Source organism: Camelina sativa, chromosome 10 (assembly GCF_030686135.1).
Source record: "Camelina sativa cultivar CO46 ecotype springtype chromosome 10, ASM3068613v1".
In the NCBI taxonomy this organism is placed as follows: domain Eukaryota; kingdom Viridiplantae; phylum Streptophyta; class Magnoliopsida; order Brassicales; family Brassicaceae; genus Camelina; species Camelina sativa.
The window spans coordinates 13654693-13680031 of NC_141889.1; the positions used below are offsets into that span (position 1 = coordinate 13654693).

Sequence of the window (25339 nt, forward strand, 5' to 3'; positions counted from 1 at the left end):
TTTGCATTTTATCATAAATTCTAGAAAAAGTTATTCATTTTAAAAAAAACATATTAAGTTATTTATTAAATTCATTTAATTTTATTAATTAGTTATTTTTATATGATATTATCAATGATAAAATTATAAATACTAATATAGTTAGTGAAAGTTTCACAATACTATTTTTTTCTCAACTCTCAAAATTTTTTTAATCATACTAATATTTTTATTGTATCAACTAATATTAATTTTAAATAATATAAATATATAATATAAAATTATGAATAATGGAACTTGTTAGAAAACTAATTTTATTAGAGACCTTAAGAACCGATTCTCCTATTTTTCATTAAAATAATATTATTTTTTATTTTTCATTTGTTTTAGTTATGAAAAACTCTACCAGTAACTACCAATGCACATAACCTTAGTATATTCATCCTTTTCTGACTTCTTAAGCGTAGTTACACGTAAGTTTGTTTTTTTGGGAGATTCTATGTCACTTTTCAAAAATATACTTTCATGGTGTCCATTTTCAAAAATACTCATTTTTAATATATAAAATGATTAAATTATAAACCTTAAACCCTAAATATTAAACCCTATCTCTTAAAATCTATACCCTAAATATGAAATAAAGAACCCAAACCTATAAAAAAATTAAGAATTAATTTAAAATATTGTAATTATGTAAAAGAGTATAAAAATAAAAATGTTCAAAAAAGGGTATTTTTGAAAAGGATATCTCAAAAACGGTATTTTTAACAAATTTCCTTGTTTTTTTCATGTACGTACAAATTGGAGTAATCTCTTCAAAAGGAAACAGAGACCATAACATGTATCCTTGTGTTGTACGAGAATATGTTGATGAAGAATATGATCGATATTTTTTTTTCGCTAAGTTCATCTCTATATTTGTTTCTATACCCTATTTTAAAGTAAATTTGTTCCAATCCACCTATATTTTCACCTTTATATATAAAGAAATTAAAAAAAAAATCTAGAAGAAAAAATAGAGTTATCTATTATAGAGAAATACATTAAAGTAAAAATCATCTCTATTGTATAGTTCTTCTATAATACATTGGAGATGGTCTAACAAAATAGTATCGCTATATTCACAAATTTTGGACCTAGATGATTTTTGAACCAGGTCAACATAACTATAGAAAAAAACTTTGATAGAGCAAATATGTTTTTTCTCAATAACAAGTAGGGAAATTAAAAAAAATATCTGACCTTCCTTCCTTGTACCTAGGTCAACCTAAAGAAAATAATATAAACAATACTACGTACAGTTCGTACATATACAAAATTTCAATTTTGATTGTTGATGCTGGAGATTTGTAGAAAACAAAATATTTGCTTGCATTCTACATCAGGGGATCCATGAGATGGCATTACCATTCAAACACTTTGGTTTTTGACCTTTGCTTCTCTCAAATAAGTCTAGTAGTGCTCTTGTTACAATTAGCCTTCACAATAAATAAATACACGAGATAAGACCAGGTCCTTTCGTTTCATCACTGCTCGATTTTGCAAGATCCCCATCGACTTGATTATTCCTCAGCTAGTCAGCTGTTACCATAAAAATCATAAGGGAACAAATATTTCGAGCGAAGTTAAAGATTGAAGAGAACGGGGTCTAGGATCGGAAAAGGAAGATGTGATTAATTAAATTTGCTAAAATTTGTAAAAGATGAAGTAAAAGGTTATCACTATCTTAAACCAAGTTGGAGGAAGATAAAGATTAAGAAAGAAGTGGAGACAATTTGGTTTTCCTTCACGAGAAGGAAACGATATATTGGCTTTAAGAGTAATTAAATCAATTGATTTGTATTTTGAGAATGAACCGATCACTACACACCAATCATTCTGAGTCCAAACTCCTTGTTTCAAAACTCCTTCTAAATCAATTGATTATTTGATGTTACTCCCGGCTTGGATTCGTCTTCGTAATATTCCAGTTAACTACTATACTAAAGACACGATTCAAGAGATTGCGGAGTGTGTAGGACAAGTCTTGCAGGTAGTCTTCGATCAGGAGAAATCTCAAGTTCAAGACTATGTTAGGGTGCGTGTGTTGTTAGATGTCTCAAATCCTTTGCGTAATTCTAAAGAAGTACAGTTACCATCAGGGGAGATTGTTTTAGTTTCTTTTGATTATGAAAGGATCAGGAAAAGATGCTTTCAATGTCAAAGACTAACTCATGAGAAGAATAGATGCTCTTTCAAGCAGTCAGTTATAAAAGAACCTTCCTCCTTGGTTTCTAAGGATCAAGAAAAATTGAAAGGGATCGCTCTGAAAGATATAGAGCAACCGAAGGAGAACTCTATGGATATAAAAATAATGGCCGATGCGATGAAAAGTGCTTCAAATCAAAGTAACCTTGTGGTATTAAAATCAGTTGATGAAGATGAGTCAGAAGCTTTGTCAGACTTGGATCTTCTTCTCGGCTTTAGTACAAGAAGTATGGAGGCTAGTTCTTCGGGAACAGTTCCAATAGAGAATAACAAAAGGAAGATGCAAACTTCATGTTCTAGAAAAGCTAAAAAGGTCAAACAACTACCTATGAAGGAAAAGGTTAGTGAACTACTCTCTCAAAATCAGTTTGAGAAAGTTTTTAAAAGGAAAGCATAATAAACAAGGAAAGTGTATACAAAGTGTATGAAGGCAGATAATAATCCGGTGGTTCCTTGTGAACCGCCGTTGGATCAGTAAGACGTCTTAAGTTGGAATTGCCAAGGTTTGAGGAATCCTTGGACAATTCGACATCTAAAGGAGATGAGAAAGGATCATTTCCCAGATATTTTATTCCTCATGGAGACTATGAATTCAGATGAGTTTGTTTTAAAAGTTTTTAGTTGGCTTGGTTATGATTATGTGCATACAGTAGAACCGGAAGGAAGAAGTGGTGGCTTGGCGATTTTCTGGAAAAATCATTTGGAGATTGAAATTCTTTTTGAAGACAAAAATCTCCTAGACTTGAAGGTATCACAACATAATAAAAGTTGGTTTGTGTCTTGTGTTTATGGTCATCCGGTGATGAATCTCAGACCTCTTTTGTGGGAAAGATTGAGTAGTATTGGTGTTGATAGGAAAGAAGCTTGGTGTATGATAGGAGATTTTAATGAAATCCTTTCTAATAAGGATAAGTTAGGTGGCCCTAGACGTTTGATCTCTTCATTTCAGTCTTTTCAAGATATGTTGAAGAACTGTGACATGCATGAATTGGGGAGCTCAGGGAATAGTTATACGTGGGGAGGAACACGGAATGATCAATGGGTTCAATGTAAACTTGATCGATGTTTTGGAAATTCCTCTTGGTTTTCTATGTTTCCAAATTCTCATCAATGGTTCCTTGAGAATATTGGATCTGATCATAGACCGGTACTGGTAATCTTTATTAATGATCAGGAAACTTTTAGAGGACAGTTTCGCTTTGACAAAAGATTGGCTGATAATCTTGCTTGTATTGAAGCTATTTGCAGATCTTGGAATAATGAAATCTCTAAAGGTACGCATTCTACTATCTTTAGTATTGCGGAATGTAGAAGAGCTATCAGTGTTTGGAAAAAAACTTCTGATACTAATTCTCAGAATAGAATCAAGAGGTTGAGAAAAGAGCTAGATGATCATAAAAGTGCTCAATTTCCCTGTTGGCCTAAAATTGCGGTTATTAAAGAACAATTGGGATTCGCTTACAATGAAGAGGAAGCCTATTGGAGACAAAAAAAGTCGAGAGAAATGGTTGTGTGAAGGAGACAAGAATACAAGGTTTTTTCATGCAGTAGTAAATTCCAACAGAGTGAGAAATTCCTTGAGTTTTCTATTGGATGAGAATGGAAATGAACAGACATCAAATAGAGAAAAAGGAAAGGTTGCAACCTTATTCTTTGAGAATCTTTTTACTTCTTCTTATCCAAGTTCTACCAGTGCTTATTTGGAAGGTTTTCAAGTTAAAGTGTCATCAGTCATGAATCAGGAGCTAACTCAAGATGTTACGGAAGAGGAGATCTATAATGCAGTTTTTTCAATTAATAGTGAGAAGGCCCCAGGTCCGGATGGGTTCACTGCATTATTCTTTCAGAAACATTGGTCTTTGGTGAAGTCACAAATTATAAAGGAAGTATTGGGTTTCTTTCACACCGGAGTTCTTCCAGAGGAATGGAATCATAAACCCTCAGAGGATGACAGATATTAGACCCATTAGCCTGTGTTCGGTGTTGTACAAGATAATATCCAAAATTTTGTCCGCAAGACTCAAAAAGCACTTACCGGATATAGTCTCTCAGACTCAATCGGCCTTTGTATCTGAAAGGTTAGTCTCAGATAATATTCTTATCGCCCATGAGATTGTGCATAATCTGAGAACAAATGAGAAGATATCCAAGGAGTCTATGGTGTTTAAAACGGATATGTCAAAGGCTTACGATAGAGTAGAGTGGTCCTTTTTGGAAAGAATTCTGGTGGCTCTTGGTTTTAATCAGAAATGGATATCATGGATCATGGCTTATGTATCATCTGTCTCTTATTCAGTTTTAATCAATGGTCAGCCTTATGGTCACATTAATCCAGGAAGAGGGATCAGACAAGGAGATCCACTGTCCCCGTTCTTATTTGTACTGTGTACAGAGGCTTTAATCCATATTCTCAATCAGGCTGAAAAGATGGGTAAAATTTCGGGCATCGAGTTTAACAATGCTGGCGTTTCAGTGAATCATTTGTTATTTGCTGATGAAACTCTTCTAGTGTGTAAGGCTAATAAAGAAGAGTGTGAAGAGATCATGGAGTGCTTATCTAAATATGGACAAATTTCAGGTCAAGTTATTAATGTGGATAAGTCAGCAGTAACCTTTGGGGCAAAAGTAGAAGAAGAAACAAAGACTTGGATTAAAAAGAGATCATGCATTCTTACTGAAGGAGGAACTGGGAAGTATTTGGGGTTACCTGAATGCTTAAGTGGATCAAAAATAGAATTATTTGGGTTTATTAAAGCAAAGCTTCAGTCGAGAATGACAGGTTGGTATGCAAAGACATTATCCCAAGGGGGAAAGGAGATTTTGTTAAAGTCTATTGCTATGGCTTTACCAGTGTATGCAATGACCTGCTTTAAATTACCTAAAGGTCTATGCAAAAATCTGACTAGTGTTATGATGAATTTCTGGTGGAGTAATATGCAAAGCTCAAGGAAAATCCACTGGATAGGATGGCAGAGATTAACAATGCCTAAGGTGTTAGGTGGAATTGGATTCAAAGACCTTCAGTGTTTCAATCAAGCTTTACTAGCTAAACAAGCTTGGAGACTTTTTAATGAGAAAGACAACCTCTTCTATAAAATTTTTAAGAGCAGGTACTTTCTGAATACTGATATCCTTAATGCAACCAATGGAACTAGACCTTCTTATGCTTGGAGAAGTATCTTATATGGTAGAGATTTACTAATGGAAGGATTGACACGGGTTATTGGTAATGGTGAGCAAACTAAGGTTTGGATAGATAAGTGGCTTTTTGATGGACAAAATAGAAGACCAATGAATCTACAGGCTCTGATAGATATTGAGATGAAAGTGAGTCAGATTATTGATCCTTCCTCAAAGAATTGGAATCTGAATATGCTAAGAGATTTATTTCCCTGGAAAGATATTCAGATTTTGATAAGAAGAAGACCTTTGGTCTCGAGAGAAGACACTTTTTGCCGGGCTGGTACAAACAACGGTTTATATACAGTCAAGTCTGGTTATGATCTAATTAGTAGAAAAGTTCATCAAAATTTGTATCGAGAAGCTGCGGAAAATCCATCCTTAAATCCTCTTTTTGCAAGTATATGGAAGATACTAACTGCTCCAAAGATTAAAACTTTCTTCTGGAAGGTGTTAAGAGGAGCAGTTGCTGTTGAAGATAGACTCAGAACAAGAGGTATTCAGGTTGCAGATGGTTGTCTTATGTGTGGGGAGGAAAATGAAACAATCAACCATATACTGTTTCAATGTCCATTGGCTAGACAAGTTTGGGCACTTTCTATTCTGCCATCTCCTGTGAATGGGTTTGGGGATTCTATTTACACAAATATGAATCATTTGATACAGATATCTCAGAATCAAGACATGCCTCAACAGTTAAATTCTGTAAGTCCTTGGATTATTTGGGTTTTATGGAAAAACAGAAATAAACTGTTGTTTGAAGGAGCTGGTTCGATGGCAAATAGAATTGTCGACAAAGCATATGATGATTGTCAACAATGGAGTTTAGCTCAGAATAGAGATATTCAATCAAGGAATAGTGAAGATTCCAAGGAAAAAAAGTGGATTCCTCCGAATTGGGGAGAGTTCAAGTGCAATATTGGATTTGCTTGGTCAAGGAAAAAACAATTATCTGGAGCGTCCTGGGTGGTAAGAGATTCAAGGGGCTTAGTTTTAATGCATAGTCGCAGATCATACTCTCAGGTACATTCTCTTTTTGATGCTAAACTTAGGAGTTGGGCTTGGGCATTAGATAGTATGAATAAGCACCATTTAGATAATGTAACCTTTGGAGTTTCCACCTCTGAGATTATTAAAGCTTTAAATAAACCAAAAGAGTGGCCAGCTTTAATAGGTCATATTGCTGAACTTTTAAGATTCACCAAGGATAAACCTAACTGGTTTATGTGGATTGAACCTTTAAAGTGCAATAAAGGAGCTTCTGAAATAGCAATGAGTGTGATAACTGGGTTAAGGTTACATTCCTACGTTGGTAAGGGTCATCCACAGTGGCTAGGAAACCTGTTTGAAGAGGAAAAGGTTAATTAGTAGGGAGATAGGGGTTATAATATTTTACTATAGAAGAGGTTAAATTTTTCTTGTGTCTAGTAAGTATAGTCGGTTTAAGGAATAAGGAAACTTTAGATGTTGTAAATGTTTCCCGTCTGTGACAAAAAAATTTTGTTGTCTTCTGGTTTTTATAATACTTTTTTCTTACTAGTCTCTTTTTACGGTTTCACTCTTTTCAACCCTTTCTCAGTCTTATCCTTTCCTTCCCTTACATATCTTTTCTTACAAGATATGCTAAAGTCTATTTCCTTTATCTTATTATTAGTTTTTCATATATCTTATTTTACGTTAACCGCTTACTATATATATTTACTTTGAGTGGGTAGAGAAACACAATCTCCTTTTTGCTTTCCTGTTTCTCTAAATTATGGCGGATGAGTTATGGGATGAGTTACAAAATTTGGCTATGGGTAGAGAAGATCCAGAATTGTTTTTCCCTCATGAGGCTTATGCAGCTACGGTGGCTCGCAATAGGCTAAGTTTGATAGCTAGACCCCTTAACCCGAGAGCTCAAAACCTCTTTACTGTGATCTCTTCGCTACCAAGAATTTGGGGATTTGCAGCAAGAGTCCATGGAAGGGTTCTGGATGATACTTTTGTTCAGTTTCTATTCCAATCTGAGGTGGATCTTATTTCAGTTCAAAGAAGGAAACCATGGATATTCAACAATTGGTTTGTGGCTTTTCAGAGGTGGGAGGACCTTCCTGACTTTGATTTCCTCACAACAATAGATATCTGGGTTCAGATGAGAGGAATCCCTCTTCCTTATGTTTGTGAAGAAACTGTAACACAAATAGCTGAAGCGCTTGGTGAAGTGGTGGAATTGGACTTTCATGATGCTATTACTACTCAGGTAGCTTATATCAGAATCAGAATTAGATTTGCCATAACTGATCGTCTAAGGTTCTTCCGAAGAGTTAGGTTTGATTCTGGGGAGACTACAGTAATCAGGTTTCAGTATGAACGTCTAAGAAGATTTTGTAGCAGGTGTTTGAGGTTCACTCATCTCAGGAACTATTGTCCTTTTCTCCAACCTCTACCTGTCACAAACACTGGTACTGCAGATAATTTGACTGATGGGAGAGAAAGATTTGCGTTGCATGATGAGCTCCATAGGTCAGACATGAATTTGCAAGCTCATAATTCTGATGATTCCCTTCCGGTACCTATCAGTCCACCTCCAAGAGTTGATACGCCACCTCTGAACCTAGATGAGATTGCAGCTGCAAGTCCTTATTTTCATCCTTCAAGAGATGAAAAGTTTCTGAATTTTGCTGTACCAATTCCTCAGACTCCTTGGAGACGCAATCAAACATCAATAGGCTCTAATATAACTCCAATAAGTGAGTATGAGATAACTTCCAGAGATGCAAGGAAGTTTGAAGTTGGAGAATGTTCCAGAAAGCATGATGAAGATGAATCTGGTAAGAATTATGAAATGGAAGAGGATTTAACGCGCAAAATCTCAGCAGTTGATAAGAATGAGGAAGAACGAAGGAAGCAAAAGCAAAAGGTTCATGAGCATAATGAGGGAGGGATTCTGAAACCTCCAAAGAAACGTTAAAGCTTTGACACTCTACTGATTCTGTCAACAATTTTTTGGAAATGTTGCTTAGGTTCAATGAATGCAGCCAAGGTCTTGAATAAGTGGATATGGTCTGAAATCTTTTTGGTAAGTGCATATCCAAGATGAGCAATATGGTGTTAACTCTTAGTTTATCTTTAAATCAGAAGTAAAAGTTTGGAATGGCTTGTACTTTTGTAGTTTAGAAAAATAGATTAGTGGGATCTGTTTGATCTAATCTATGGTTGAAAGTTTAGAAAGTCTGCAGAGCTCTATAAGTGGAAGTTTCCACTGTTTTAACACTTGCAACACTTTGTTATATATAAAATGGTAACACTTATGGGAAAAAAAAAAACCGAGATTGAAGTATGTGACGTGGTAACTCATAAATTATGAGTCATAATATAATGTTATATGCTTAACCAAAAGATGTAATAGCTGATGTGGCAGTTGACTTCTTCTAAGATATTTTAGTTTAGCTAAAATGTGGGTAAGCTACCAAAAACATTTCTGAAACGACAAAAAATTAGTAGGAGCATAGCATGTTTGAAAAGAGATTGGAAAATTGTCATTTCTCAAAAAAATTAAATGACTCGGCTCCACGCCTCTTCTTCTTGTTCTAGTTCACAGTACTCCGTGTCCACCTCTACGTCAAAGTCTTCTTCAATCTCCCTCTAATTGAAGTTTTCCTTCAGTGTTATAGCATCAACCGAAGTCAGTAAATAAAAAATAAAAAAATCATGCTGTATCTAAATGTATTGATAAATGATGCTTACAGCATGTGCATGTTGTTTACTCTTGAGATGCGTGGTGAAATCTTCGAAGCTTTGGGCAGAAAAAGCGCATAGTGTGCAAGACCATGTGGGAGATTCACCCGTTTGACTGCACTTGTCCTCATCCTCCGAGCATGAACCCATTTCATCTGTGTGGGGAAAATGAAGAAAGAAAAGTAACTAGTTAAGAAACAGCTTTGCTGGTTAATCTATATATTTCAAAGCTGCGTGAGAGAGGGTAAAGAAAAAACACCTGTTAGTAAGCTTGTCCAGAGCCACTCTTTATAAACACCAGACAGAAAGCTTTTCCAGAGCCAGGCTGGAGCTGGTTCGCGTTGAGGATATGCCAGAAAAATTGTGTATCCCTCACTATCTAGGCGATAAAGAGTACGAGCTAAGGATTCTAGTTCCTTAGGACCAGATATGAGTAATATATTAGCCGGTGGTGGGTTCAACTCGACCCAGTCAAACAAATCGGATTGAAGCTCTGCATCAGTAATGAAAAAAATCAACGTTTAATCGAAACCGTAGTTTATAGAAAAAGATATAAAACTAAGAGACAGAGATCAAAGTAAAGAAGGCTAACCATTGGCGTGTATAAGAGAAATTCCACTGGAAGAGAGCTTTCGCAAGACGTCGTTGTCAGGGGCATTAGGGTGGTGTGTGAGTCTGCCAATGGCAGTTATGGTGATTGGACCAGACATACGATAACTCCTCCAGGCGGAAACTATTCTCGGACCGACCAGACAAGGATCATAACCAGTGGGAATCGGACAGCTGCTTATGTCCCACCACACCAATGTTTTCTCTTCCTCCTCCTCTTCCACTCCCTGCATTGCATTAATCTCGTGTATTTATTTATTGTGAAGGCTAATTGTAGGTTTCAGATTCACCTAAATTCTAAAAACTAGAAACCTCAACTTGCCTGTAATTGGTTAAGCTTCACCGTATCCACCATTTCAGGGCTATGTTCTGGAGCACCAAACTCCGAGTAGTCCAAAGCCGGCTGCTTGACAACCAAATATACATTACATAAAGTGGAGATCAGATGTATTTCATTCAAGTGATAAAGGGGAACTTGAGGCAATTGTGGGTTCCAGATTCTAAAAAATATGAATGTAAACTTGCCTTTAATTGGGTAGCTTCACCACATCCACCATTTCAACCAAGTCCACCATTTTCAGCAAGTCCGGATCCTGCTTGACCAACCAAATGTACATCAGAGAAATTTTCATAAAAGTGAGAAAGGGAAACTTGAGGGATACGAGTATTTTGAGAAGCAGAGATGATGCTTACATTATTTCTATGTTCTTCACTCTTGAGATGAGTAGTGAAATCTTCAAAGCTTTGGGCAGCAAAAAAGCAAAATGAGCAAAACCAGGGAGATTCACCTGCTTCACTGCAGTTGTTGCTGGGAAGGACAAGTCTGGTTGTCAACTGTTGACAAACCGCAGACCCTGAATCCATATCAGCTGTTGGAAAACACACAAAACTAGTTCAGAAACAGTAAAGCTCAAAGCCGTGTGTGAGAGAGGGTATGGAATGGAAAAACACCTGTTAGTAAGCTTGTCCAGAGCCACTCTTTGTAAACCCCAGAAAAAAAGCTCTTCCAGAGCCAGTCTGATGCTGGGCGACGTTGAGAATATGCCAGAAAAACTGTGTATCCCTCACTATCTAGCCCATAAATAGTATGAGCTAGGCTTTCCAGTTCCGTAGGACCAGATATGAGCAATATATTAGCCGGAGGTGGATTCCTCTCCATCCAGTCAAACAAATCCGATTGAACTTCTGTTACAGTAAATAAAAAAGCAACGTGTTTAATATCGAAGCCCTAGTGTAAATGGAAAAAAAGGTACTAAAAACTTAAATAGAAAGAGATAAGAAGAAGATTAACCATTCACATGTATAAGAACAACTCCAGAGGAAGACAGGTCTCGCAAGACATCATCGTCAGGGGCGTTAGGGTTGTGCGTTAGTCTGCCGATGGCGGTTATGGTGACAGGACCAGAGACTTTAGAATTCTTCAAAGCGGATACTATTCTCGGACCGACTTGACGGGGATCATAACCAGGAGGAATCGGACAGGTGTTAATGTTCCACCACACCAACGTTTTCACCTCCTCCTCCTCCTGCATCGCCATGTTGTGCACCATCTCGTATTTAGTTATCGTACAACCTAAAAAAAATATCAAATCATTAGACTCAAAACAAAATCGCAGACAGTTAGGTCTCTCTAATCTAGAACTTAAAACTTCTCCTATCAAACATTATGAGATAACTAGAGATTGAGACGGTTAGTTGGAAATCACCTACCTCGATAGAAAGAACGATGGAGCGGTGGAAGAGAGAGAGGAACGATGGTTTCCAGCGGTGGAGTACTGAATATAAATGTTGACAGAGTTGGTTTATATATGGCCCGAATATTCGTGGCCCATTAGTTACGGATCCGACAAATCCTTGGAATGTGTTAAAAAAAAACTTTTGTGAGCTACATTTTAATGAGAGAATCAATTATGAGAAAATAACTTTTTTGGTGGATTTGTATATTTTGTCATAATTCTTAAAATCTTTTAAATTTGCCAATTTCTTTTATGTCCAAAAACATAATTATACACATGAATGGTTGGTAGTTTTAAAATAGTTTTTAGATTATAGTTTTGGTTTTTGGATTTTAGATTTTAGTTTTTGGGTTTTGGATTTTACAAAAATAAAAGAAATAACAAATTAAAAATTTAGAAAAAGTCACTTAAATTTTTTATAAGAAAAGTGAAAAACTCAAATAAGATGGTTTTTAAAGTACTATTGAAAATTGTTAAAATCTTCCAAAAACCAGATGCCCTAAATTTTAGGAAAACCATTTTTACAAAATCTTGAATGGATAAAAAATAGATTCTCAAAAAAAAAAACCAAAAACCATTACAAAAACTATAAACATTCAAGGCAATGATGTTTGGGTTGATTTGGTTCTATCTTCATGTAGGGTATAGTATTTTTCATTAAGTATGTACTTTATGAAGAAGATTTCCAAATGTTTAGTTTAAACTTTTAAGTGGTAAAAATGCCAATTTAACAGACTTTCGGGAAAATAACAAATTTAAAAATTATGGTGAGCTAAAAAATGACATTATGAAAAATAATCCCAATTAAGAAAGAAATATCTAAATAAATAAAAAACTATACTTATCGTTGATTTATCATATAAAATAATGATGGCGTAGAACTGAACTTTTAAAGCTTAAATATTTTTTCACTTCAATAAATGATAATAAGCCATATAATGGATTGGAAGAAAAATCTCATCAATCAATCTATAAAATGAAGAAACCATCACCAAAAAAACCATACAAATACTAAAATTAAGTAGATATATATATATATAGTAATATATCGTCAGTTATTGTAGTAATGGGGATTAGTTAAAAAAATGTACAAAATAGTCTCTTTCACTAAAATGATCGGGTTTGATGTGGGAGTCATACAATTCAAGTTCAACAACGGAGTAAAAAAATACAGTATCAAACTTCTCGCTACGTGGTGCACTCTTATTAGCGCAACGTCAACTAGTCTCCCTGCAATGTGACAACATTTTTAACTTTTTTTTAATAACATAATTAAACCTTTTTTAATTACGACAAGAAAAATATAAATAAAAATAAAAATAAAAATAAATCCCGATGATTACTGAGAGAGGAAGATATGCCCGATCTTCCACGCTACAGTAGTGGGAGCTATGGGACAGATAGAGAGAGAGGACAAAACAGTAAATATATTTTTCATCATTACAAATAATTTTAACTGGCAGTTTTTTTGCCCAAAAGAAGAATCTCCCACAATTACTACTAACAATACACCAGTAAAAAAACAAAACCACACCGTCCCACTACTAAAGAAGAATTAAACTGTAATTTTAAATCTACCACGTAATAATTATTACGAACCATAAATAATATTATCACGTAGTAATAATATATGACGTGGCATCATCACGTCTAGTCAGCTTTCTTCTTCTTTGCCCTCTTCAGCTGCTTCGTCTCTCTCATCTCTCTTCTGCATCTATAAAATCAACCGATCTTTTTTTTTTTCTTTCCCCAAAACCAAAAAAAACAAAACAAAACTTCTCTTGCAAGTTGCAATCGCCGGGAAAATGAATACTCCGGTTACTTTTTCCTCTGTTTCCATTTCTAGTAACGCTGTTTCCGACAATCGTCGTCATGTTTTCCTTGAAAATCGTCGGCGTTAACTAAAAACTCCGATCTTCTTAGTTTTTTTGTTTTTTGACTCTTTTCCCCCAAATCTGGAGAAAATTCGAATTGATTTTGAGATAGATAATGCCATTTCCGATGAAGATTCAACCGATTAACAACGATTCTCCGGCGAACAGAGACGTTTCTCGAGTTGAATCACCAAGCAAACCAGTACTCAAGTCACGTCTCAAGCGTCTACTAGATCGACCGTTCACAAGAAGCTCAAACTCAGATAAATCACTACTAATCGATGGAACAGAGTTCGAGCCAAGCTTAGCTAAGATGGTTCAAAGCTACATGGAAGAGAACAACGAGAAGCAAACTAAGAACGGACGTAATAATCATCGTTGTAATTGCTTCAACGGGAACAATTACAACGATAGCTCTGACGACGAATTCGATTTGTTCGATGATGGTTTCGTCGATTCATTCAGCGACGCTTATGACCATTTCAAGGTATGATAATAATTATAAAAAAAAACTCAAAACTTCTCTCTCTCTCTCTCTCTTTGTTCTGTTCATCATAGTCTCTGTATTGATTTGATTTATACAGAGCTTGATTCCATGCGCGAGCGTTGTTGAGAAGACTCTGTTAAACGAAGCTGTGAAGGTTATAGAGAAGAACAAATCAATCAAACGTAAAGACGAATTGAGAAAGATTGTTGTTGTTGAACTCTCATCTCTCGGTTACGATTCTTCGATTTGTAAATCCAAATGGGATAAATCTCGCTCTAAACCGGCCGGTACAATCTCCTTAACCGATTTCTTCTTCAACCTTCGATTTTTTTATGTTATTTAATCTAATTAATGATTTGTTTCAGGTGAGTATGAGTACATAGATGTGATAGTGAACGGAGAAAGGATTCTAATCGACGTTGATTTTAGATCGGAGTTCGAGATCGCACGGCAGACGAGTGGTTACAAGGCGTTGCTTCAATCTCTGCCTTTGATATTCGTCGGAAAATCTAATCGGATTCGTCAGATCGTGTCAATGGTGTCTGAAGCGGCGAAACAGAGCTTGAAGAAGAAAGGTATGCATTTCCCGCCATGGAGGAAAGCTGATTACATGAGAGCTAAATGGCTATCTTCCTATACTCGAAACAACTCCTCCGACGGCGAGGATCCGTCGCCGGTTACTTCTGACGCGTCCGCCGTAGCTGAACCGGAGCTGCTGGTTTTCGAGGAGAAACTCTTGTCGCCGCCGCCGTTGAAGTCTTCGTCTTTGACTATGATTACAGATGATGATGATGATGACGTGGCAGAGCTGGTGAAGAGAGAAGCAAATGTTGTCACGGGATTAGCTTTACTGTTCAAAGATAAACCCTAAAAGATTTTTTTTTGAAAATTTTCTAATTTTTTCTAATTTTTGATCTAAACAAACAAGAATTTGCAGAAGAAAAAAAACAAAAATATAACATTTTATCCAATATTTTTACCCAAAAATATAACAGTAGTTACTCTTACTATTACTTCTACTTCTGTTTTGGTATGTAAAACAGTAAAAGTAACAGAGACGTATTATTACCCTGGTAATAGTCTAATCTTAGTAAAAGAAAAATTTGCAATGAAGGTTTTTTTGGTTATTAATTACTTTTCTTGAAATTTGTACTCGACTTCTGTTTAAAAATATGTTGGCGCAAAAGGAACAGAAGATTTATGACAACTTTAAACTTCTCATGTTTTTCTATTAATCACCTTAAACTTTAAATTTACCACAGCGTATTTATGGAAGTCAGAAAATTTAATATTTCTTATTAATAATATATATTAATAAAGAAGCACACTATTGAGAAAACTAATGTGTCGCGGCCAAAAAGTTCGATATATCTTTTAGCAAAATACTTTTAAATTTTCTACCTAATTATATTAACATGCCATTATATTTTAAAAAACAATTAACTGAATAATAATCAGATATGTCATCATTTCTCACACATTAAATATAATTAAATAACTACATACTATTTTATGGCAAAATTCACTAAACTTTACTTACAAATATACAAGTCAAAGTTATATTGATTTTAAGAAATCAATATTTTATATTTCTTAAAATCAATATAAGTAAAATATTCTAAAAATGCTATAAAAACATATCAATTAAATAAAGTTAATAAAAATAAAGAATATATAACTTCTTAAACATATAACTTATTAACAAAATCATATAAAAACAAAATGTTATTTTTTATGTTAGTATTATTACCATAATAATTTAAATAACAATCTTTCAATAGTTATTATAATTGATTATAAAAAGAAGTATAGTACTCCTGAATTATTTCCAACTCATTAAAAGAAACTTATTCCCAATAAATATATATTTCTATATATTCATAATTAAATATAAAATGACAACAAATTAGGGGATATCATGAAATGTGATTTTTTATATATATCTAAGTATGGAAACTAATTAATCTCAACATTTAGTGTCATTTTTATTAAAAATGGAAATATTGATAACTGAATAGAAATATATATTCTAATTGTACATTAATCTATGTGCTATTAAAAAGGAATGGAACAATAACCCTTATCATTAGACATAAACTTAGTATCCAAAAAAAAATCATAATATATTTAAAATGAGTGATTATTAGATTATGCAAAATTGTTATAGTTAATCAATTAACCATAAATATAAATTTGATTTTTAAAGCACACTAAAATATATATTGCCATAAATTGTAACATTTTATAAATATTGTTTTTACCACATTCACATATATCATGGGTGAAATGTATTCTTACACTAATACGTTGATTTTGGAATTTCATTAATTTATCATAATGTTTTTTTTGGTAATAATCTGTCATATTAACAAATCGACTAAATCAAAAGATTTAAATAGCCTAATCAAAAATATTAAATCAATAAATTAGATTATCGTCAGAAAATTTAGTTTAGAATCCGATTTTTACTAACATATAATAATTTTTTTTGAATTAAACTATCGAGTACTTTAGTATATGTTGTTATGTTACATAAGAAACATGCAAAATTGTTATGATTACAAAATAAAACATAAGAGATATGAATTTGATTTTTAAACCACACGAAAGACATCTTGCAATAAATAGTAACATTTTATCAATATTTTCTCTATCATAAAATCTCTTATACATTCAAAGATTTCATGGGTAAAACATACTTTTATATGAAAAGTGCATATTTGAATAAATTAATAAAAAACTTTATTTACATATTATGTGCAATACAAACAAATATTGGTTTAGGATAATAATTTTCTTTAAATCAATTTATGTCATAGATAGTACGGGTTATTCCTTAGTATACTAGTAAAGATGATAATAAAGTGGTAATCAGAATTTATATTTTAATTATTTTTTGTTCCGATGCCGGCATCATTCGAGAAGAAAGAAATGGTCTCTGTGGCATCATTTTGGAGTGTATAGAGGATATCTTAGTATTTTGTTGTAAAAAAAATAATCAGAAGAAAAGAAAAAAAAAATATAAGGGAGCCTCTTATATAGTATACGGAAAAAAATGTAAGAGACGAAAAGTGTCAGTATTCTATTGGCCAAACCAAAAAATAAAGAAGAGAAAAAAAAAAATTATTTGGATCGAATTTCATTTCTTTGTTCTCTCTCTTTCTCTCGCGATTGAAAACCCGAAAAGACAAAGATTTGTATTTGAAATCGAAGGGTGTTGAGGAAGAGGAGATTGCGGTCGGAGGAGATGCGTAACGGAGGCGAAGTAATGACTCGTCCTGTCACCGTTAACTCTTCAATCTTTTTCTCTGAATTCTCAGATCTCTGAGAATTTCCCAATCTCCGGTGGAATCAGATTCCCTCTGTATCCAGGCCAATTCGGATCCGATCGAGAGTTTGGGGTTCTTGGGTCACAACCAACAACGCAGGAGAGTAACAAGAGTTCTTTGTTGGATCCAGATTCAGTTTCTGATCGATTTCACACCACCAAATCTAACTCCAGGAAGAGGAAATCGATACCTACTGGTAATGGCAAGGAGTGTCCAGCTTCTTCGTCTCTTACAGCTTCCAATTCCAAGGTTTTTTGATTTCACAATCTCTCTCTCTCTCACTCTAATTCAAAGATTTAGACTTTAAGAAACTGTAGCTTTCTTGATTTTATGAAACCATATGTGTGTTTTGTGGAGACTTTATCTTATTGACTTTTATTAGTGTGTTGATGTTCCGGAAAATGTTTTGACTCTGACCAAAAAAGGGTTTGGTTTTGGAATTATGATTCAGGTTTCAGGAGAGAATGGCGAATCGTGGTGGAAAGCTTGTGGTTTTGTGGGAAGGTAAAGCGGGTAGTGGCGGTTCTAGGAGAATGGAGATTTGGGGGAAGATTGACTGGTCTGGTACTGTCCTTACGGTTCCTAATGAATGAATTGCTTGGCAGCTACAGTTTGATGATGATGCATCCATACATGTTTAACGTCTCCGAATCAACATCATCTATCATGCTTTACCGCACAAGCCTGCTTTGATTCAGTGTGATTAGTTCTGTTATGTTTGTCTGTTAATAGCTATTATTGTGAATCACAATTTGTGATGAGCATAGTGACTTACTACACTGCTTCGCCAGAAATGGTGGATCAGCAAAGAATATACTTTGGCCTGAGTCCATGAGGCCCTGAGCTTATATGAAACAACTCACCAGTGTAATGAAGTTTATAAATTTGCTTCTGAACTTTTTAGGGGTTTAATCAACCCTCTTCTGCACGTTCTTGTTCGTTTCTTTTGTTGTATTCCATGAGAAAGCTACTTTCAGATTTGAATAATACCAGTAAAAACTGTGCACGTACACTTTGCTTGTTCCTGGCTCATCTTAACAAAACGAATACGCCTACTTTTTATTTATTTTGTTCAAGGAAAAGAGAAGAAAAATGATAGTGAAACAACAATAGTATTATTAAGTTATATATACACATATTTTTTTTGGTAGAAGTTATATATACACATATTTCTTTTTGGTAGAAGTTATATATACACATATTGTAATATCAGTATTAAAATTTAGCATTTTTTTCATTTATGAATTGCACTTCTATTGTAACATGTATTAATGTTTTTGTTATGTTTTCTATGTTTAAAATTTAATTAAATGCAATATTTTCTATTTTTATAAAATCTTGAATGTTTACACATTTATACCACTTATATTCTATTTACAATTTTTACATTTTAAAAAACAATATTTTCAAAAATAAGAAACTCAAAATTAGAACCTACCATTGGAGGAAATTTTTTTAACTAAGAGATCATGGGTTCTTAAATTCAAAACAATACAAAATTAATTCATAAAATAATCAAACAGCGTTTAACAACCCCCTTATAAGAACCCACCAATAATCTTGCTCTAAGAGCTGTTCACTTGAACAGTGTAATATTCTCTTTTGTATTTTTTTTTTTACTTTTCTTTTAATTACTTTTATTAAAATATATATATATATATATATATATATATATATTTTTCTTTCTGTAGGACGTTTTGGATTAATTTCGTATGTCAGTGAAATAAATCTTTTGGTGGATTTGGCTACATATACATAAATAGAGTAGTTCTAACGTAGACGGTAGATCCAAACTTGAATTTAGATTAGGACAAAAAAAAATGATCCAATTCTATTTTATAACGATTTAAAGGCATATATATTTCCTTCTACAGATATTGTATTTAGTTAATTACATTGAGGAGTTGTCTTATTTTAGACTAAATCAAAACTAGATTAGAGAATAGTGGTTAGTTCGATAAAGACGTAATGTAATGTTCTGTTAGACTTTTGAAATGGAAAGATGAAGTTTTTGTGTGTTTGCTTTATATTTAGTCGAAGCCGAGACCAACTTTTTACATGGACCTAACTTTGTTTCCGTAAAGATGTGTTATGATTTGAAAACGGTTAAACCAAACCAATATGTAATGGCATCACAATCATTGTTGTGGGGCATTGTAATCCATTATGAGACACTATATATACCTTTTATTATTTTTGAATCTTGATAACCAAAAAAAAAAACTTTTTTGGCAGTTGTGTGATTGATACAATTAGGATGCCAAATTATGATATATGTTTTGTGAATTTGAAAAATGTTTATAGTTTATATTTTTTCGTTTCTGCATCGGAATACAACATTTAGATGTAGATACGATGGATGATGTTTCTTTGGTCAATTTAGTCTTCATAGTTTACGTGTTACATAGAGATTCAAATCCAATCTGAGGACTGGTTTTTGGAGTTAGTTCACCCTCGCTGGATATCTAAATACTTTGGCTGGAGCTAAAATAATCTAAAACTCTATAAAGACCATAATAATTCTTACGATATATAGCAAAAACCATCGGCTTAGGGAAAACACTCATTCGAATGAACAGTTAGGATACTCGTTTCATTGTCTGTTTGCTTTTTATCACCTGAGTTTTTGCCTTGTGACTTGTGAGTTAGTCGTCAGACGAATAAAAGATTTACGCACAGCCAACTTGTGATAGTGTTAGTGACAGTAGTGTTATTATTTTATTGGACATCTTTGGCTCTTTTGACACATGCATGATGTAATGATTTGCAAATCAGAATTATCTTATAGTATTATATACACAATTAATGGAGATAATATTTAATCGTTAGACATATGGAGGTTACTTTCCAAAATGTTGAAATATAAGCTCTACTAACATAAAATTTCAGTGATAAAAAACTATGTCAACTAAACATAGTTACTATATTCTAGAGTGTTCAGTCAATTTAAACTAAAAAGAGTAGATTAAAACGTATATATTTAAGGCAAGAGAGAGAGAGAGAGAGATGGGATTACGTATAGAGCGTGTTAATGTTTGGGGACCAACCTGCAAGATGACGAACCTAATGGCTAATGGTAAAGAGACCTATATCTATCTACATTGACATGCCTAAAGTCTTACTAACATTATTGACCCTAAAAAAATCAGAATTACAGAAAGAGCCAAAGATGAATGTGATTGTTGTGTGTGGCGTATTGTCATGGGCTTATTCTGTTATTCACATGATTTCTCTTTTTTTCATTTAAATCCACAAAATAATAAGGTTAACAATTAAACAGTAAGATGCAATCAGCTGTTTATGAAAAATGTGTAATGAAATATTTAGAGATAAATGATTAATTCTATACCATTTCGTCAAATATCTGATTGGATTATATTGTGAAACATTCATTCCCTTCCAAAACATTTTTTTTTTTTGGCTTTATTAAATATTTTACGAGATAATTTATAGGTGAGTTTATGCATACAATGTCGATTTCAATAAAGAACTTTTTTTTTGTTGAGATTACAAAAATATGTTTCTCTATTTATAGAACACATAAATACAGAGAGACTTATCCGCATTGAGATCAGACCCCGAATATTTGGTGACAAATGTGGTCCCTTCCTTCTTTTGATTTCTTTTTTTCTTCCATACTTCTTTTTAGTATTTATTTTTATTTTTCCTTCTTAAGGTAAATAAACTATGGGTTAACTTTTTCTTCATAAATATTGTTATTTTCAGTTCAAAAAGATAGAAACAAGAAGTAAACAGATGTGAGATTTCTAGGCTAAAGACTTTTTACAGAACTTGTGTGTAGTTACTCTGACGACTTTTGGTTCTTTTGTTTTTTACTTTTTCTTTTCACTTACGTGTTTAAACTCTTTATTACTACTAGTGTTTAGTAAATGTGAAAGCTACTTAAAACTGATACGAGTTTTCTGAAATTATAAAATATAATACATACAAAAAGACAGTGTTGTTTAGGTATGCATCAAAACCCACATTTTCTTCTACTTGATATATTCTAGCGAGAAGATCATTAAAGTCAATTTTGGCTTATCTTACCTAAAACGTTTTGCTAGATTATCCGAAAGGGTTATAATCAAAGACTGTAACATGAACAGCTTGCATGAATTGATTAAGGGAACAAACAATATAGAAATAAATCAATAAGTATATAAAGCTGAGAAGCATCATCATGAACTTCTCTTTCTCTAAACTATGACCCGTTAAAGAAATAGAAGCAAAAGCAATAACATGTGACAGCTAAGTAAAGATGATGATACCATTAAAGAATTCATAGGTTATCTATCCATAAGAAGAAACCCTAAGAAGATTAGTTTGACAATTAAATATATATATATAAAAACAAGGATTCAGAATCTTTCATTCGCGGAATCAAAGAAAAATTATGCAAGTACAATGAATTTAGATTATTATTAACATCAAAGACTAAAGTCTAAAAACCTAAAAGAAATGATATCTTATTATATAAAGTATAATTTTAAAAGTTACTAACTCACCAGATAACACGTGTCAATTAAAAATTATTAACTCCTCACATTGTCACAAGTGTCAATTTTAGACAAATTTTTAATTTTAAAAGAAGAAAATCTATCTGACTCAGCAGATCGTGACACATATCAATTTCAAAAATCACTAACTCTCTAGATCGTGATAAGTTTCAATTTTACACAAATTTCTAATTTGAAAAGAAAAATCTTTTAAAAAAATCAAAAAATAAAAAAAAATTATTAATCATAAAATCTTATTATAAAAAGACACAGATGTTGACATGTGTCAAAAATTATTATTTTTCAAAACAGCGAATTAAAATAATAGCATTAAATTTACAAAAAAACTACATGTTTATATCTAACAAGAAATTTCCTAAATCAGAAAGGAAAATTAACAAACTAATACATCGTCTTTCATTGTACGCTAATTATATTATGTGTTTTCTTTATTAACTTTTGACATTGATAAACAAAAAAATAATTCAGAATTTTACACAAATTTTTAATTTTAAAAGAAGAAAATCTTTCTAACTTACTAGATCATGACACATGTCAATTTCAAAAGTTACTAACTTACTAGATCGTGACAACTGTCAATTTTACACAAATTTCTAATTTGAAAAGAAAAAATCTTTTACAAAAATCAAGAAATAAAAAAAATTACTAATCATAAAATCTTATTATAAAAAGATCATGACATGTGTCAAGTATATAAAGCCCGCTAAATTAATCAAGGATGGAGATACGTATGTTCCAAAAGTGATTCTATAGTTAGTAGCATTATAAATTTCGAAGATTAATCGATGGTTGATGTATCTTATAAAAATCTAGAGATTTCTCTTCTGGATAATGTCAATGATTCCGGTACTGAAACACAAGCTACTTGATCGAGTAATTGAGAAGCGATTTTGAAATTTGAGAAGTAAGAACTGTAAACCGTTTTAAAATTGGTTTCAAACCGGATTTATGTGGTTTTTTATCGGATTTATTTGTAAACCGTTTAAACCCAGGTAATTTGGTAATTTTGGTACAATACGATACTTCTGAGGAATAAACATATCATCGATCATTTAACGTGATTATGACATATATCATGTTTTTGATTGTTTATAAAGTTTTTATTTTGAATTGTTTATAATTTTCAAACTTTTAATTTTATTATGTTATATTAACTTTTTTTTCAATTTCTCAATTAAAAACTTTTATTGGATTGGTCATAAAATCATTGTACCTGAGTAGTTAATTTTCACCAGTTGTTCATCCAAAATATCTTTGGAGTAAAAAAATTTATGGTTAAAAAAATTATCTCACAGAACAATTTTAGTAATTATAAGAACTATAATTATACCAAAATGAAAGTAAAGCAACATAAAATTTGTTTGATTTATTTAAAAGACATTTTAGGTGGTGATAAAGAGCATACTTTAACAATAAAATAATTTTGGGTGTACGAGCATATTTTTAATGGTAAAACATACAGTAAAATTGTATATGGTTTTTAATTATATGTTGTTTTGATGAATTCTTTGTACGTAAAATATTTTGTAAGAAGTTGTGAAATGTTCTTGAAATTTGATAATAATAATATTTGTAATGATGAGTATTTGGCAAAAGTTTTGGTCGGGTATAAATTAGCTTTAGATTATTGTAATAATTGTTATAATACAAATATGATTTTTTCCTCTAATTAAAATTATTAAAATATTTACTTCATGAAATATTTTTGTTTCTATTTTAAAAAATTTGTTTAGGATTTAAGATTTATTTGCTTCAACAATTTTAAAATCTGTACACCGTACACGCCCTTGTCTAGTAAATTATAAAGTTCATTATAGAAATTCAAAATTTCCACGAAATAACATTTTCAAAATGTAAAAGCTTTATCAATAAACAAACATTTTAAATTTCATCTTTTGAACTTTCGAGGCCCAAAATATGGCCCATCAATGTTTCATTTAACATACTTATTTTTTTCAAAGTTCTTCTACGCTCCAACTGTCCTACATGTGTCTAATAATAATAACCCAAAAGCAAAACACTAATTAGACTGTGGTTATGAATCTCTGATTCAGTAAATTTATTAGAAAATATTTCTCCTTTGATGTGTAGAATGCACAATATATATAACCAAGGTTCTTGAACAAAACAAATGCCACCTCTTCTTCATTATTGCTTTTCTTATACAGGAGGAATCAACAACCAAAGATTACCTTATTATATATCAGTTTGCTACGCTGAGCAATTTTACTATAACAGATAACATCGTACTCTTCTGTTTAGTCCTTCCCGTCTCATCACAACTCTCAAGAGATATTCTTCTTACGGGCGAGCTCTCGTGCCATCTCTCTTAGCTCCTCGGGTGGAGGAGGTCGAGGTGCCTCTTCAGGATAGACAACATATGAACGCTGCACAACAAATAGCCAAAATTTGAAAGATTAGGGAATGCCTCAATTGCACTGTGCTTTGGTAAGACCCGGAAAGAAACCGACTTCTTATACAAATTCTGAATGAAGTCAAAGGACTTTATGATGTAGAACCATTGAACATTAAAGGGGGAACAAATCAGATCTGAATGCTTTAAAGATCCAATCAGTGATTCATAACAGTCAAATACAACAAATACTCATAGCAGAATTATCATTTCCTAACTATACAGCAAAACCTTGCAGGTGATACTCACAAACTAGCCAAATTGGGGAAAATGAAACGTTGCAGACTGTTAGCTGTATGTGTCAGACCTGGAAACCTCTGTAACTACCATCGAAACTTCGAATGAAGCAAATGAAAACTAGGACGAAGAATCATTGACAATTCAAGGGGATTAAACCATATCTCTCAGGTGTTACAGTGATTTAAGCAACAATGGCGTTTACCAAGTTGAGAGACAGGATTCCTAATTATTCAGCTAACGCATCAATCTATGTTCCTACAACAATTTAACAAGGTTGATTTTATAACCAAGCATCAAAATCCGTAACTGAAAGCCCTCTCATCACCTAGGTTTTAAAAACAGCTTCAGTTACAAAAATGTTTTTTTTATTCAGAATCACCGACACGATGATAACAACTCTGCAAATGAAACATGTTTCTGAGATCCTCTAGTAGTAGTAACTTAACTCTATTTTCAAGCCCTGTGAGTTTCTTAACAAATGCGTTAAGAGTTACCAATTTTACTATATCAAAAAAAAAAACTATTGCCAAATTAGAGAACACAAGCACCACGAAGTCAATGATGATCATTTCGCGAATTAGAAAACGAGAGCGAGAGTGAGATGATGATTACATTGCCCATGAATTTCTTGATATTGGTGCTGTTGTTGGCGAATGTATACATAAGGACGATCGGAACTGCGACGTAGACACCGAACTTTACAATCTCCAGAACCCCTTTCGATGTTCCTACAGATGACATTTTCTTTCCCGATAGTGTGAGAGAGAGAGAGAGAGAGATCAATTTGGAACAACAATTCCCAGAGATCAAGATCGATGCTTTTAGGGTTTATCTATCGATCGAGTGAAATTGGGGGATTGATGATAAACGGCACAATAAGCCAATTTGGGCTTGTGAAATCATTTGGGCTTTATACTAAATATGAGCCCATTAATATTGTACAATATTACGAATAACTAAAAAGTCGTGGTCGTGGGAAATTGACTTTTCAAGATCGGTGCGTGA

General features: G+C 32.9%; 4 protein-coding genes, 1 long non-coding RNA gene and 1 pseudogene across 5 annotated transcripts; 3 read left to right on the forward strand and 3 right to left on the reverse strand.

Moving 5' to 3' along the window:
- The first annotated feature begins 6921 nt into the window (after positions 1–6921).
- LOC104720383 (uncharacterized protein At4g02000 pseudogene) lies at positions 6922–8539 on the forward strand (annotated as a pseudogene).
- Positions 8540–8752: 213 nt separating this feature from the next.
- On the reverse strand, positions 8753–9973 carry LOC109124984 (uncharacterized). Its single transcript, XM_019230733.2, has 4 exons — positions 9719–9973; positions 9386–9619; positions 9136–9281; positions 8753–9048 (listed from the first exon to the last, which is right to left on the reverse strand). The coding sequence occupies exons 1-4, from the start codon at positions 9966–9968 to the stop codon at positions 9034–9036; spliced, it is 645 nt and encodes a 214-aa protein (XP_019086278.2). The 5' UTR covers positions 9969–9973; the 3' UTR covers positions 8753–9033.
- Positions 9974–10262: 289 nt separating this feature from the next.
- Positions 10263–11494, reverse strand: LOC104718967 (uncharacterized). Its single transcript, XM_019230734.1, has 5 exons — positions 11446–11494; positions 11027–11308; positions 10687–10920; positions 10429–10604; positions 10263–10328 (listed from the first exon to the last, which is right to left on the reverse strand). The coding sequence occupies exons 2-5, from the start codon at positions 11283–11285 to the stop codon at positions 10263–10265; spliced, it is 735 nt and encodes a 244-aa protein (XP_019086279.1). The 5' UTR covers positions 11286–11308; positions 11446–11494.
- A 1607-nt stretch (positions 11495–13101) lies between these two features.
- LOC104718968 (uncharacterized) lies at positions 13102–14963 on the forward strand. The gene is made up of 3 exons (XM_010436799.3): positions 13102–13832; positions 13930–14119; positions 14198–14963. Exons 1-3 carry the CDS (start codon positions 13461–13463, stop codon positions 14701–14703), a joined length of 1068 nt encoding a protein of 355 aa, XP_010435101.1. The 5' UTR covers positions 13102–13460; the 3' UTR covers positions 14704–14963.
- A 1829-nt stretch (positions 14964–16792) lies between these two features.
- On the forward strand, positions 16793–18057 carry LOC104718969 (uncharacterized). Its single transcript, XR_756484.3, has 2 exons — positions 16793–17410; positions 17613–18057. It is a non-coding gene; the product is annotated as an uncharacterized LOC104718969 (long non-coding RNA).
- Positions 18058–23739: 5682 nt separating this feature from the next.
- Positions 23740–25179, reverse strand: LOC104718970 (uncharacterized). The gene is made up of 2 exons (XM_019230979.2): positions 24947–25179; positions 23740–24068 (listed from the first exon to the last, which is right to left on the reverse strand). Exons 1-2 carry the CDS (start codon positions 25073–25075, stop codon positions 23967–23969), a joined length of 231 nt encoding a protein of 76 aa, XP_019086524.1. The 5' UTR covers positions 25076–25179; the 3' UTR covers positions 23740–23966.
- Positions 25180–25339: the final 160 nt, after the last annotated feature.

Coding starts and splice junctions, on each gene's coding strand:
- LOC104718967 (XM_019230734.1), bottom strand. CDS start 11,285: ATGGTGCACAACATGGCGATGCAGGAGGAGGAGGAGGTGAAAACGTTG. Junction 10,921..11,026: donor TGTTCTTATACATGTGAATG/GTTAATCTTCTT, acceptor TTACTGTAACAG/AAGTTCAATCGGATTTGTTT. Junction 10,605..10,686: donor CTGGACAAGCTTACTAACAG/GTGTTTTTCCAT, acceptor GTTTTCCAACAG/CTGATATGGATTCAGGGTCT.
- LOC109124984 (XM_019230733.2), bottom strand. CDS start 9,968: ATGCAGGGAGTGGAAGAGGAGGAGGAAGAGAAAACATTGGTGTGGTGG. Junction 9,620..9,718: donor TTCTCTTATACACGCCAATG/GTTAGCCTTCTT, acceptor TTACTGATGCAG/AGCTTCAATCCGATTTGTTT. Junction 9,282..9,385: donor CTGGACAAGCTTACTAACAG/GTGTTTTTTCTT, acceptor TTCCCCACACAG/ATGAAATGGGTTCATGCTCG.
- LOC104718970 (XM_019230979.2), bottom strand. CDS start 25,075: ATGTCATCTGTAGGAACATCGAAAGGGGTTCTGGAGATTGTAAAGTTC. Junction 24,069..24,946: donor TCAAGAAATTCATGGGCAAT/GTAATCATCATC, acceptor TTTGTTGTGCAG/CGTTCATATGTTGTCTATCC.
- LOC104718968 (XM_010436799.3), top strand. CDS start 13,461: ATGCCATTTCCGATGAAGATTCAACCGATTAACAACGATTCTCCGGCG. Junction 13,833..13,929: donor ACGCTTATGACCATTTCAAG/GTATGATAATAA, acceptor TGATTTATACAG/AGCTTGATTCCATGCGCGAG. Junction 14,120..14,197: donor ATCTCGCTCTAAACCGGCCG/GTACAATCTCCT, acceptor GATTTGTTTCAG/GTGAGTATGAGTACATAGAT.